This window comes from Monodon monoceros, unplaced genomic scaffold (assembly GCF_005190385.1).
Source record: "Monodon monoceros isolate NGI ecotype Baffin Bay Population unplaced genomic scaffold, NGI_Narwhal_1 Super_Scaffold_4, whole genome shotgun sequence".
In the NCBI taxonomy this organism is placed as follows: Eukaryota; Metazoa; Chordata; class Mammalia; order Artiodactyla; family Monodontidae; genus Monodon; species Monodon monoceros.
The window spans coordinates 66,352,786-66,367,939 of NW_021703781.1; the positions used below are offsets into that span (position 1 = coordinate 66,352,786).

The following is a 15,154-nucleotide window of genomic DNA, read 5'->3' on the forward strand; positions in this document are numbered from 1 at the left end:
CGATACCTTTGGCTGAGGGAGAGAACCCAAGGAAGCACAAACTTGGAAGGGGTTCAGACTGCGCTGGAGAAGGTGTGGTTCAGCCCATTGGGTAGCAGAGGTGTTAGCAGGTTTGGCCAGGATGGAGCTGGTCTGGAGCTGCTTGGCAAACAATAGGTAGGAGTGCCAGCTGGGGAGCAGGTGGTCAGCAACCAGTGGTGTGGACCTGCACGGGCTATTTTGTGTGTAACTCTCTGGACCACATGTAACTTTGTGTAGCCATGCAGGGGCTTTGGTTTCCATGTTTAGAAGGCCATGGAACGGTTACCATAAAGTGCTGCAAAGTTGCAGAGGGATGCCTGGGGCAGGCTCCACTGGATGTCCTCTCATGCACAAGGCTGACACCCAGCCCCTGCCAGCAACTTCTTCCTCCTGTAAGTTGCTTCTATTGCTCTCTGCCAAGGAAGGTTAACACCATGCTTACTTTAAAGGAGAGATGGTTAAAGGAATTCTCTTGTTGATCACGGGGCAGATATTTCGGAGTGCATTGGGACCTGAGAGGCAATAAGTCAATAACCCACACAACTTCCATCTTCAGAGCTTCCTTAACTCATTTGGTTCCAAGGAGCTGTAGAACCATAAGGTATTGGTATTAACTGTTTCGGGCACTATCAGGGTCATCGGTGCCTCTGGAGCAAAGAAAAGCCTGATGAGGTGTGACCTCAGGCAGATCACTTCCTCCCATGAGCCTTTTCCCTCATCTTATAATGAGCGACTGAAGTGAATCAGTGGTTTTCAAATACCAGGCTCCACTGAAGGAAGAAAACAGAGCGTTTTGCAGAACTAAACTCATGCAGTTGAAAAGTGGAATCTTTCAGCCTTTTTTGAAAAGTGTTAAAACATCCTGTCTTTCATGAAATTATGGTGATAAACTGCAGTTCTTTTTGATTCTCACTTAGCAAAATAAAAGTCTGCAAGCTCAGAATTTTGTTTTTGAAATTTTACTAGCCTGTAGGACCTGAAAGTCTGGTCACTTGAGCCTAGATGCTCTCTCTCGAGCCTTCCTTCATCTCTCAGACCTGCGGTTCCACAGAGCCCTGTGGTCTTTGCTTCTCATCATCCAACTCTAAAGCAGGCAGAAGAAAATCTAGAAAAGGTGCTTGCTTCAGCAGCACCTGTTGTAAATTTGCATCCAACACAGAGATTCACATGGCCCCTGCACAGTGATGACTCACCAATAAGTGAAGCATTTCATATTTTTAAGATATTTTTTAAACCCCAGGGCAACCATCAAGACATTTTTTTTTTTTTTTCCTACAGTACGCGGGCCTCTCACTGTTGTGGCCTCTCCCATTGCCGGAGCACAGGCTCCGGACGCGCAGGCTCAGTGGCCATGACTCATGGGCCCAGCCGCTCCGCGGCATGTGGAATCCTCCCAGACCAGGGCACAAACCCGTGTCCCCTACATCAGCAGGCGGATTCTCAACCACTGCGACACCAGGGAAGCCCCCAAGACATTTTTTTAAAAAGGGTTAACTCCTAAGCCAGTACTGGAGATATAACTGAATCATACAAACGAATTAATCCAAAAGCAGGCAGAAATTCTAGAAAAGGATGGAAAATTTATTTTACACGTGTATCTTGCTTAGCATAATGACTGAGTCTTAGTGGCAGCAAACAGAGCCTGAGTTCTATCAAAACACACATTGAGTCAGGAGCAGTGCTTGAGTTATCTATATTGCTTTGAAAGCACCACAGAACCTAAAGGAAATATTGACAATGGAGCTTTCTTAAACTAAGAAAATGAGCGACAACCACGTGGCAGGGGTGGCACGTGGTTAGGTGCCAGCTAACCGTCTGCCTTCCTATCTTCAACAGCCCACCAGTGCTTGTGTGTTAGCTAGGGGGTGGCTGGAATTGGAACCCGGGTTAGACCTCCTGACCTCCAGAGGCTACAGGAGGCAAGTCATGTGAACACCTCCCTTTGGCTGGTATTAGTAAAATTCTAAGCCCCATAGTGCTTTTTTTCCCTTTCCTTCCTCCTTCCTACAAAAGGGTGAAACACTCACAGTATGTTCACAGTTAGAACCAGGCCCTCAGGACAAAGTCTATGTGACAATGTCAAACAAGTATTAATTTTAAAGCTCCAGCCATCTAAACACTCCCTCTGCTGACACCTCAGTGGCTGTGCACAAGAGGATGGGGTTGGCTCGAAAATGAGTAACTTGCATTCTTCTCGTTACTTATTTTCATCATGCAGCCGCCGAACCCGCCATCCCACCTTCAGAAATGGCATCAGGCTGCAGGTGTCTCTAGGTTGCACAAAGGTCTGAAGCAAGAATTGAATTATAGACCTTCTCAGGGAATGCTGCTCAAATGAACACTGGCAATACATCACCTTCTCCTACCTCTTTCCAAACTCAATCTTTTTCAAGAGAATAAGGAAACTGAACAATAGGATCTTTCCAGATGGTAACTATGTGTGTGTGCGTGTGTGTATAATCTCCACCCCTCACTCCTCCCTTTCTCTTACTATGCACTCCTACGGTACCAGCATGTGATATGATTCTTAGAATACAATTTTAAAAGTCAACTATAGCAGGCTTCCCTGGCGGCGCAGTGGTTGAGAGTCCACCTGCCGATGCAGGGGACACGGGTTCGTGCCCTGGTCCGGGAAGATCCCACATGCCGCGGAGCGGCTAGGCCCGTGAGCCATGGCCGCTGAGCCTGCGCGTCTGGAGCCTGTGCTCTGCAAAGGGAGAGGCCACGACAGTGAGATGCCCGCGTACCGCAAAAAAAAAAAGTCAACTATAGCAAAAAAGAGTACATACTCATTGAAAAATGTTTTGGAAACAAGAATTTAAAGTGAAATATGAAAGTATACCACTCCTCAGGGGAAGCCACTGTTGAGTCTATGTATCCAATCAGAACTTCTCCTTTACATATACACATAGTTGTATATATAACAGTATTTTTTCACTTTGTTGTAAAGGTTATTCTATTAAAGCAACAATTTTTATAATACACATATATATGCATCCTTCAACATTTTGAATAATAGTTTTTTTTAAAAAAAACAGGAATTAGCCCTTTATTTTTAAAGACCTAGCTTATATGTCCACATCTCAGAGCTTTGCAGTTTACAAAGTTCTTCCACATTCAGTATCCTATTTAGTCCTCAGAAAAATAGGTTTTATCATCCCCATTTTACAGGTGAGAAAACTGAAGCTCAAAGTGGTAAAGTGACATGTTTAAGGTTTTACGATCAGTGGCGGGGCAGGGTTGTCCAAGTCCATGTCCAGATCATTTCACAGCCCTCAGCATTCTCCGGTTCCTTAGATGGAGATGGGGCAGGAAAGGGAGGCTCCATTACAGTCACCAACAGGGCAGCATGAAAAGGTATACCCATAGGTAATTCAGAGGCTTAAGGAACACCTATTCATTGCCCAGACTGTCAAGAAAATTATAATATCATCTATCAACTGTGAGTCCCCGGCAAACCTTTACTGAGTTTAAAAGGGAACAAAATGATTTTATTTCTGTTCTTCTCTGATTGCAGTTAGAGGAAGAGCTTAGTCAAAAGACAATCAGAAAGAGGAAGAAAAGAGGGGCACCAAGTCTCCAACTAAGAGTCTGCTAAATCACACAAACTTGCACATCCATCTTCTTTAATAGATTATTGGTCTTTTGCTTAAACCATATTAGTGCGAAGAAAAAGAATCTAAATATGACTTCAACCCACTCACTGGAGTATTAGCACTTTTGACTTTTGGGAGGCAGCAGAGGATAGTGAAAGGGACCCCAAAACTGGGTTCCAATTCCAGCTCAACAAATCCCTAGCAAGAAGATCCTCAGAACTACTGTGCACCTGTTTCCTACCTCATACGGTTGTCAGAGCCTCCCTCAAAGCAGTTCATTAGTATTTGTTCCCTGCCCCTGCCTTGATGTTCGTCCTTTAACTGTGTTCCTTATCATTTCAAAGGGAAAACAAACGTTCTTAAAATGCAAAAGCAATACAGTACATTGTATCTGATTTATTTCTGACCAGAGAGACTAGGTTCTAAATGCTACTGTTAAGTAAATACAGCATTGGGTAAACTCCTAAAACACATTAGAGCACCTCGCAGGACAAACCATGTTCATATATGCAGCTACTTTTCTTATACTGACAAGTGTTCAGAACCAATCAGAGGGCCTTTTAACTTCATTGGGGGATGGATCATGTAGCCAGCTTATCAGACCATGAGCTCCATGGCCCTCAGGCCATCACCGCAGACCTCACCTTTACTTGAACTTAGTCCTTACCCCAACGCTATCCATCCCCCCAAACCTGTTAAGGTCTCTGCCTCTCATCTCCACAGCCTGCAATACAATATGACACCTATTTACCTGTTAATGAGCATTTAAGACAGAGGTTAATCTAGAAAAACATTTCAGTATACTCTGTTTCCTAGGATTGACTAGCTTTTTTTCTTTTTCTGGAAGCTTTAATAGAAGTCAACTTTAAATTACATAATATATGAATACATTCTTTTAAAAACTGAAACAGTCCTTTAACCCTGCACCCCTACACCATGCCCCCAACAATCACACAAGGTTAATTTCTACTAGGACTTCAGTGTTTAACTCTCTGGAATCCCCTCCTTCAAAAAAAGAAAAAAAACATATGATAAGCTGGTACATCTCTAGTTCGACTTATAATTTCAAAAAGGTACAAAGTGAGATCAGGAATCACCATGGACCATCCTCTCTGAACAGCCACATTACATGGGTCTCGCCTCCTGCGGTATATCGTCCACAGCACAGGCAAGCCCGTCTATGACATGGAGCACTTCCACCAGCGAAATAGTAATTTGACAAGGAACTGAATGTGACAAGGAATGTCGCTGAACTTTCTCTTTTCCCTTTAATCTCTTCCTCACTTGACTGACTTGGTAAATAAAAGCCCATCCAAGCAGGATGCTGAAGGAATCGATGAAGGCTGGAAACTCAGAGACAGCCAAACCAGCTCTGCTCTGTGATAAGTTGTGTGATGGGGGAGGCAGTGAGTGTGGGCAAAGACAAAAGGAAAGGTCCTCTTCCGCTTTATCCCAAAGCTGTTACTGAAATGGAACGACATCATGCCTGCAGGTAGAGTGCGATCTTTAAAAACCATCAGCAACGTTTGTGCTTCAGAGTATGCACTTTGCAAACAAGTTACTCAGACTGCTTAAACTTCACAACACCTTTGTCAGACTGTGATACTGGATCATCCAGTCTCTCAGAAGGCACCTGGGGCTTGAGCATGTGGAGCACCATTCTGCCATGAAGTTATGCTTCCAAGCCTCTGCTTTAACTTTTTTTGAAAGTTGGTGCCTTGGAGCTTAGAAGGCATTTAACCACATAAAGAAAAAAGGTAATAAATGTTACAGGCAAGCACACAAAGCCTTTTTACTCATAAATTTTGATAAGACTTAGTCAGTCACTGTTTCAAAATATGATTTCTATAAGAAAGTGGGTTCTGAATTTCAATTAGGAAAGCCAGGAACAGACTCTTCTTGGCCGGCAAGTCCCAGCAGGGTCTCCTTCCAATCCCTCCAGGCTTGCCCCAAATTAACCCCAAAACAAAACACAAAATCCAGGAAGAAGTCAGTTCAGAGCCCAAAGCAACAGCCTCCTTTAGCATGGACTCCTAGGGACCTGTTTTTTGGGGGGAGATGGGATCTATGGGGGCTCTGGTGGGAATAGAGCTGCAAGTGTTTCATGTGGGCAGGCAGACTAGATCAAGGGCATCAGAGGTAGTGGACATTTGGGGGTATCTTCCCTGGTCAGACTTCATAAAGAAGAAACCGCCAAAGAAACAATAGCTACTGTGGCAGGTTTAACTGCTATTTCTTGGGACAAGTAAAGCATAAGGATGCTGAAAACACATACACACAATTTCCTGTCCTTGGGCCTTTAATTAGTCATTAAAAGCAAAAACTACACAGTGAAATGGATGATGTGGAAAGCCATTCTAGTATTTAATATAGTTCCCAAGTAAATGTAACTAGAAGTTGATTCTCAACAAGCTAAGTTTTCTTATTTCAGTGAATCCTAAACTTTCAATAGAACTCTTTTTGCACTGGGTTAAATGGTAGAGATTTTCCTCTCAGGTCTAACATCCTATCCTTTTTTTTGAAGTACAATTAGGGGGCAGACTGGCAAGTCTGACTGGCAAGAAGCATGGCCTTTGGACAATTTAAAGGCTGAAAATTCTTCAGAAATAGAAAACTACTTAAGTGGATGCTTCTTTTAAAAAATAAGAATCAAGTCTCTTAAATGTAACTTAGGAATTAATGGTGCATCTCTGCAGGGGCAGGGACATCAAGTCTAGTCACACTGTTCTCAGAATCATTAAAAGAGCATTAGCATTGGTCAGCCAGAGGCATCCTCCCAAGCTGCTGGTCCTGAAGAAGTGTGCATTCATTCTACACTCACTGATTGAAGCAGACTTTATTAAGAAAAAACAGACTTGGATTTAACTTTGTTGGAACGGTCTTTTACGACTGTGGGTCACACTGAAGAACTGTAAGCCAATACTCTTCCAATAACTCACCCCCTTCTTTCATATATTCCTCTCTTGCAAACAAATCTACAAGTTGCTGAACGCAGACTATTAAGGATGTCAGGAAAGCTTCCTCTATTCTATTACTTTTACCTTTATTCCAAGGATCCTGATTTCAGGGGATTCTTTCCAATAGTAAACTCTTTAAGGAACGATGCATAATCTGTGTACTTGAACTGTTAAGAGAAATGGAAAACACATTGTGATGTGAAATATCCACCATACACATTACCTTCATGAAATTAATGCCATTTCAATATATTTTTATTGAACGTATTAGATCTTTATTGTTAAAGCTGGATAATTTGGGCAAGTAAGTTCCATAATTTTGTGGAAAATCTGAATTTATTACTGGCTTGTCAAGTTCAATGAGAAATTTTCACACAGGCATGTATAAAAGGCCTTTTATAAAAGGCCGAATTTTGCTATCAATAATTTAAACAAAAATTTAAAATACAACGTGGCATTCAGTTCGCTTACTATTGTTCACTGACTTTTAATGGTAATCAGTAAAGACAAAAATGGAAAGCAAAAATTCTTAATCTGGTTTAAAAAAGAAAATTCAAGCAATCTGTATCAGGTTTCGCCAAGTCTGGAGAATCAGTCTGTTAGCAAGTGGTGTGCGTAAATAAATAAACAAAGATGCCAGTAAAATACAACTTGGTAAATAGGCATTACCTATTTAATAAGTACAATATATACATAAAATTCTCTTGAAAAGCTTCATTTTATACAGAAACATATTTACAAAATGAACAGTATAATCAAACTAAAGATTATCTGTACAATGCACACACATATATATACATGAACTTTGGAAGGTAAACAAGTTTCATCATAGTCAAAATGGACAGCCATATGCATTTTAAAAAAGAATTTCATTCCAGAAGAAAATACATCTTTAATATACAATTATATTTTTCATTTATTTTCCTGAAAATTCTTTGTTTGGATTATCTTCTCTTGTTCAGCCTTGAAAATTTTCAGGTTTCTAGTGCCACCAACTGGTGTTAAAAATTAACAATCTTAGCGTCAAAAAAGAATTGTTTTGTTTTAAAAAGGTTACTGGAAGATAGACCACTGAACTCAGCATCCATAAGGCAAATTAATGATATGGAATAACATGATTGATAAAAATATTTTCACCACGGTAGCATATATAACATTTACAATATTAATGGTTTCTAGTGCTTTTTTCCTTCTACTGGTAAATCTTGGTCTAAAATTATATGTAAAAGTCTTTAGAGTATACTGCAAAACAAAGTCTGGAAATATGCATGACAATGTGATTAGATTCATCTTTATAAGCATCAAGTAGACATTAATAATTTACTAAAATGGCAAAAATCAAATACCATTTTATAGTCTTTGGATTTTTTTCCTTCTTCTTAAAGAATAAACATCAAGCTGTGAAAAAGTTAGGAACGTGCAGAACCACCATGAAAACAGCAATCTGCTCTCAGTGTACCTCAGCAAGGATTCATTTCCCAAAGCTTCACGCCAGAGTGAGACTTCTGGGTCACCTACTTGCACCAGTGAATTAACCCTCTTCCAACAGGGGCTGGTTGTGAGCTGCAGAGGCTTAAAGAGCCGCTCCTACTGCCTCCCAGCTATTTTCACTAGACCATAAGCTCCGTAAGGACAGGAATTGCCCTGTCTGGTCTGTCTACCAGTATAATGATGATACCCTGTATGGTGCCTGGCAATAAGAGGTTTCTAATAACTGTGTTTATTACATGAATAAATTTATTCATGTTTATTACATGAATAAATAATAATAAATGTTGGTAGCCTGACAAAATTTAATTTCAAGATAATCTGCTTTAAATGGTTATGGATAGAAAGTTTAAAAAAAAAAAAACACTAAAGTTTAAACTCATTCTTCTGCCCAAACCCACCATTTTCAATCCTTAAAACTTATCAGGCTAACGTTTGAAGTGGTATGGGAAAAAGGGAGTCACAGCAAGTATGCACTTTAAAAGTGAACCTAGTGAAGTGTATACATATATATACACACACACAAAAATCATTTGCTGCTCAAAGAAACCAAAATACTGCTAACAAAAACAGCATTTGATGTGTTCAATTAATAATAAACACATAAAACAAAATTTCTGCTAGATCTCAAGTTTATCCGGACCATTTTCCTTTTCTAGACACCCCATTCTTCTCTCCATATATTCAGTACAGTAAGGGTAGAAGGTCCTCTAAATGTTTACATCAGAATCTGTCTGTGAATCAGTTTAGAGAGAGGGAGCTGATAAATGCACATTTTTGTACACACTTTGCTCAGTCCTGATCCATATACAAAAGGATACAGTAGAAACTAAGGAGCAAAAGGAAAATAAAGGATTTTCTTCAAGTTTTCCACAGTTCCATACACTTATGGGTGGGAAAAGTAATAATAAGTCAAAATATGGTTTATAATTACATTCTTCTAAAATTGTTTAACCATTAAACTTCTCTAAGTGAATGCTGGCACAAATGTTAATATTGGAATGTTTCATTTTCATATGTAATATATGTATGCAAAAAAATGTATATATATTTTTAAGGTGTATAGACCCAGAATACTATGGTTCTGACCACTATTTGGTCTCCATTAATATATTTTGTGTCTTCGGAGGAAAAAAACAAATATTGTAGTGTATGAATCTATATCACATAAGAAGCTATAAAAATTTAGTTATGTTGACTACTCTAAATAGTCTTTGGGAGTATCGACATTATTGTCAAAAACAACTAGGAAAATAATTCAGATGTGATTGCACTTACCCTCTTATTTCTTTATTTTGATAAATTATTACTGGTAGAAAGAACAAGATACATTATGGTAAGGCTAAAAGTTTTATAGCTATTTTAAATATAAAATGTTTCTGAACTTGTATTTCCATTCTGAAGTGAAAAGATTTTGTTTTTAGATGACAACATATATAACTCAATATACAGAAAAAATGCTGCATTGAATTATCTAATCCTTAGTAACTGATCTTTTTAAGCAATGTTCATTTAAAAAAAAAAAGTTAAAACACATTAAAGGGAAATTGCCGCCATAAGCCCAGCCCAACTTTTAAAGCCACACAATTCTTGTTTTTTTGGGGTTTTTTTGCGCTACGTGGGCCTCTTACTGTTGTGGCCTCTCCAATTGTGGAACACAGGCTCCGGACGCGCAGGCCCAGCGGCCATGGCTCACGGGCCCAGCCGCTCCGCGGCACGTGGGATCCTCCCGGACTGGGGGACGAACCCGTGTCCCCTGCTTCGGCAGGCGGACTCTCAACCACTGCACCACCAGGGAAGCCCAGCCACACAATTCTTTAAAGGCTTTTAATCCACCGCAAAGCTTAATTCTGTTAAGGGGAGAAAGAAGTTGGCGAAAATCCAAAACGAAAATGAGGCTTGCTGCAACATCTGTGTATGTGCCAAGGTATCTACTACAGAAATTATCTGAATATAATGAAATGTGAAAAACCACACACAAAAATTAAAATAAGTGAGAAATTACAAGAGGTGAGAAGAAAATTCAATGACAGAAATACTGATACTATGACTGTCAACATTTAAGTGTACATCATAAATATTGTAAAACTCCAACAGGATACATAAATTTGGTTCTAAAATTCCTTTGGTTACGGAGATGTAATTATTTTGTATTTTAAATAAATATACCAAACACATCATATCTGGGGACTGTAAGATCACCCCACTATAATATGTAATTATACCAACAGTAAAGAATGGTGAACAGATAAAATGGTTAACAGTGCCATATGCTGGATTTTCTTGGGAACTGGTTCTTTATAAATATCTTAAATTTATCTTTATACTTGATGTCAGTAAAACTAAAGTACTTCAGTTTCAAAGAATCCATTATTCATCTCTCTGTTCTAATGAGACTAATCCATTTCACATTTTAAAATATAACTGAAGTCCACAGGAATTCTCTAAATGAGCAGATCATTTAAAATCATATTTTATGTAACTGGAGATTTAAAAAACTCAACTATTAACTCAATTCGAATCTGAAAAAAATGTACCTAGCACAAATAAGGAAACCTGACAGGGGCATACAATGCCTGATCATTGCTAGTTACCAAAAGCTAGCTTTCCTATTAGCTTCCATTAAAATCAAATGGTTTAAGAACTCATTGGCATCCCTAACACACAAGCAAATGTTATATTAGAAAGAAAACAAGTTTTTATCACTTCTTTAGTTTTCTTCATGTTGGAGAAACAGCATATTACTGAATGATTAACACCTGTCCTTTCATGCATAATTTTAAAAAGTGAAATCATTTTTGAGATTATATATTTTAAAGGGAAGAAATACGGAGAAGGGGTTTTCAAAAGCCCTTGTCATAATGTTCAGCACTTCATATGACTATCAGCAAATTAAATAAGTTGTTCTGATTCAATGACAGGCTGTCACCACACAAAAACAAGTTTCATCAAAGCTTACATTCTTACAGTATACACAGCAATGCACTTGTATTGTAAAAAGGTACTTTTTTATACAGATGAAGCAAAACAAATTTTTTACTGGCTGACACACAAAGCAGGGAAAAGTTTCCAACAATACTGGGCAATGGCACCTGCTCCTTGTGTAGCTTTTGTCTGTTTACTGAGGAAGAACTTTGTGTTAGGTTTTCTTCGTCCTCTGTTCTAGGTCATGCTGGTGTTTAATAAGACGTTCTATTTCTGTTCCAAGTGTTTGCAGATTTTCCTTTAACAATTGGAAAAAGAGGGAAAAGAAAACAGAACTACTAAGTATAATAAGTAAAAAGATTCAGTTTGAACTATTTTTGCCTAAATTCTGAACTGAAACAGTGACAGTCTTAAATGCCATGCGAGATAAACTAGGCACACGGCTGTTTTCAGTAAAGTAATCCTGTACACTTCAGAGTCAGAAACTCTTTTTACTGAAGCTATAGCAAATTTTAGTGCCTAAAAATATTACCAGATTAAAAAAATTATTTTTTAAATCCATTACTAACCATCAAGGCCCAGACAGCACAGATAGAATAGCTGGGTCAGATAACAGCTGCAAAAAATAAAATAAAGCTGGAATACATTAGAAAATAAATGCCTCAATCTTAAAGTCTCAGTAATCAATTATAACTAATTGTAATATATGTCAAAGGCCACCCACTGCAAAGTAAATGACTCGGTAAACTCATCTTAGCGTCTATCCAACAGCTAAACTGATTTTTTTGCTATTTCTTTCTTTCCTGCTAATTTAAAAAATTGTACTTTTCAAAAAGAGAAAAACACAAAATTTTATATATGGAAAAAACGGCTACCCTGCATTACAGAAATAGTCCATCCATGTGTTGGATCGAACTATGAAAGAGGCACCATTTTTGTCATGTTTATTGGTTGGTAAGTGAATGAGAAATACAAATACCTTCAAAGTAATATTTTTCAATAACGTATCCTCCAAAACAGCCTGTAGTTTTCGGTTGATCTCCAAAGAGAGTTCCAATGTTAATCCACTATCAGCTGGATGGGATGTGTATAAAGATGCCATGATGCCACCCCGTCTACTTAAATGGACTTTGTTAAAATCAGATGCCTCTGAAGAAAGTGTGCCTGATTCTTCTCGTAAAACGTAACTCTGAATTATTCTGCAAAATAAAACGACACTATCAGTTATGCCTTGCAGAATTACAAACACTGTAATTTGCAAGAGTCAACTAATCATAAGCTTAAAGATGATTAGCATAAAGTTAATTATCTATTAGTTAATGACAGAACTATATTAGCAAATAAAGGGGTTTTCCTTATTCAGATGGTTTCTTAAACAATCCCATTTTTGTTCTAACATGGTATTTAGATTAAAGATATATAAACATTGCTTTTCTATTTTTTCCTTATTACTTTAAATCAAAATATGTGAGCAATTTATTGTTCCAGTTTCAGTTAATATTTTCTATTTTCCTGTCATTAAACTTAAAACTGTGTTTTACTCTTTTTCGTTTAAAAGTCATGGGCAAATTTTTCTCTAAGTCTAAACTTATTTCAAAATAAAAATTTTTAAGTCATGGGTAAAGACCCACAATATTACTTAAATGAATATGGTATCTGTGAGAGGAATTTGGCCCAGCACAGGCTCTGGAGCCAGTCAGAGCTGGGTTTGGATTTCCAACTCTCGGTCTGTCACTTACAGGATGAGTGGTGACTCTGGAACATTTAGTAATTTGACCTGAGCCCCAATTAATTAACCTATCAAATTAGACACAGTGGTCCCCAACCTTTCTGGCACCAGGGACCAGTTTCGTGGAAGACAGTTCTTCCACGGCCTGGGGCGTGGGGTGGGCTACTTCAGGCAGTAATGCGAGCGATGGGAAGCCTGCATTGCCGGGAGTTGGGGACCCCTGAACTAGAGGATTCATTCTCTCCCTGGGTAGTTTTAAGAAATCAATGAGATACTGTTAACTCACAGGCACAGTGCCTTATATTTATATTTCTCTACTATATTTAGTAGATGCCCAATAATAACTCACTATGTCCTGCCCAACAGGAATGATAATCCACAACCCCAGTATCTCTTAAAACCACCATCTTGAAAATAAAAAGCTAAGTAGAGCACTATCTGTTTTTAAGTCCAAAGGTATTTTAGTATCTTAAAAAATTAGTGTCTACTGAACTCTGTATCACCTTAAAGGAAAGACCTGTGTTTTCTTTAATGTCTGTAGTCCCAAAACCTAGAACATAAATAAGTTATCAGTAAAAGATTGGGAACTGAATGACTATAGTTTTAAGAACTATTTTTTGAAAGAAAAACTCTTGATATGACTAATTTTGAACACAATAACTTTACCATGTGAATAATGGTATTTTGAACACAGATTACAGTACCATAATAATACATACTTTGTTTTTTTCCTAATTTCTTCCACCAATTGTTTGATGTGATCCTCCATAAATTCTATCTTTTCATTTTTCCGAGCATGTGCCTTTTGCAGCCTTACTATCCTCTCAATCAGCATGGCCTTGTCTACTTCTGGAAAGTTATCTACAGCTACTGACGACCCAGTATTTTCTGGAGATCGATCTTCTGCACTGCTTCGAGCATTGAGGGACCCTGAAGACAAAAAAAATCCACTTATTGTACTTAGTCTGGAGTCAACTCTAATCTCATATATTATTTCTTCTAGTATCATTTTCACATATTCAATTTAACAGAGTTGGGTACAGAACACAAGTCATACGTGACCTGAGTTCTTGTTTCTGAATACACTGATGATAGAAAAAAGGGTCTAGGGCTTCCCTGGTGGCACAGTGGTTAAGAATCTGCCTGCCAATGCAGGGGACACGGGTTCAATCCCTGGTCCGGGAAGATCCCACATGCCACAGAGCAACTAAGCCCGTGTGCCAAAACTACTGAAGTCAGTCAGAAAGAGAAAGATAAATACCTTATGCTAACACATATATATGGAATTTAAGAAAAAAAAATGTCATGAAGAACCTAGGGATAAGACAGGAATAAAGACACAGACCTACTACAGAATGGACTTGAGGATATGGGGAGGGGGAAGGGTAAGCTGTGACAAAGTGAGAGAGTGGCATGGACATATATACACTACCAAACGTGAAATAGATAGTTAGTGGGAAGCAGCCGCAAAGCACAGGGAGATCAGCTCGGTGGTTTGTGACCACCTAGAGGGGTGGGATAGGGAGGGTGGGAGGGAGGGAGACGCAAGAGATATGGGAACATATGTATAACTGATTCACTTTGTTATAAAGCAGAAACTAACACACGATTGTAAAGCAATTATACTCCAATAAAGATGTAAAAAAAAAAAACTACTGAAGCCCACGTGCCTAGAGCCTGTGCTTCTCAACAAGAGAAGCCACCACAATGAGAAGCCCGTGCACCACAACAATGAGTAGCCCCTACTCACGGCAACTAGAGAAAGCCTGTGCACAGCAATGAAGGCTGAAGGCAGCCATAAATAAGGAAGGGAGGAAGGGAGGAAGGAAGGAAGGGAGGAAGGGAGGGAGGGAGGGAGGGAGGGAGGGAGGGAGGAAGGAAGAAGGGTCTAGTATGTCTCTCAGGAACAGAATGAGTAAGTGCAATAGAGAAATGAGAAATTCCAGAAAAGTCAGAAAAACAAGTCTGAAGTGACACCAAAATTAAACTGAGACAGACACAGATGAAGACAGAAGACAGAATATAGCCAGTGGGTTAAGCTCTGGAACCAGTCTTCCTAGGTTCAAATCTTACTTCTCCACTTTCAAGCTGTGTGACTTTGGACAAGTTAACTCTCTGTATCAAGGTCACTTCATTTCAAAATGTGAATCATAATATGATTTGCCTCGTAGGACTGTTATCCTCATTAAATTAGTTAACATGTCTGAAGTGCATGAACAGCATATATAGTATGCACTAAGTACATGTTAGCTATTATTTTTACCAAAATTATTTGAGAAGAATTTCTAATCCTTTTTATCCTACAAAGACACATTTTTTTCCTAACCTTATTATGTACATTTAAGACAAGTAATATATCTTATCCAAGGTCATGCACAAATAAATGGTAGAGCTGGGATCTAAATACCCAATGTGTAATCTCAAACCCATGTTCTTTC

General features: G+C 38.7%; 1 protein-coding gene and 1 non-coding gene across 3 annotated transcripts in view; one reads left to right on the top strand and one right to left on the bottom strand.

Annotated features, from left to right (window-relative positions):
• Positions 1-1,135: 1,135 nt before the first annotated feature.
• Positions 1,136-1,240, top strand: LOC114883502. The gene has a single exon (XR_003790599.1). It is a non-coding gene; the product is annotated as a U6 spliceosomal RNA (small nuclear RNA).
• Positions 1,241-7,488: 6,248 nt separating this feature from the next.
• The window catches only part of CCDC186 (coiled-coil domain containing 186), a 47,500-nt gene continuing 39,834 nt past the window's right edge, over positions 7,489-15,154 (bottom strand). For both annotated transcript variants that reach the window (XM_029245801.1, XM_029245802.1), the window contains 3 exons: positions 13,436-13,646; positions 11,967-12,186; positions 7,489-11,285 (listed from right to left, as the gene is read on the bottom strand). In XM_029245801.1, the coding sequence (XP_029101634.1) occupies positions 11,202-11,285; positions 11,967-12,186; positions 13,436-13,646 (515 nt within the window). In that variant the 3' untranslated portion in view covers positions 7,489-11,201. The remainder of the gene's footprint in view (positions 11,286-11,966; positions 12,187-13,435; positions 13,647-15,154) is intronic.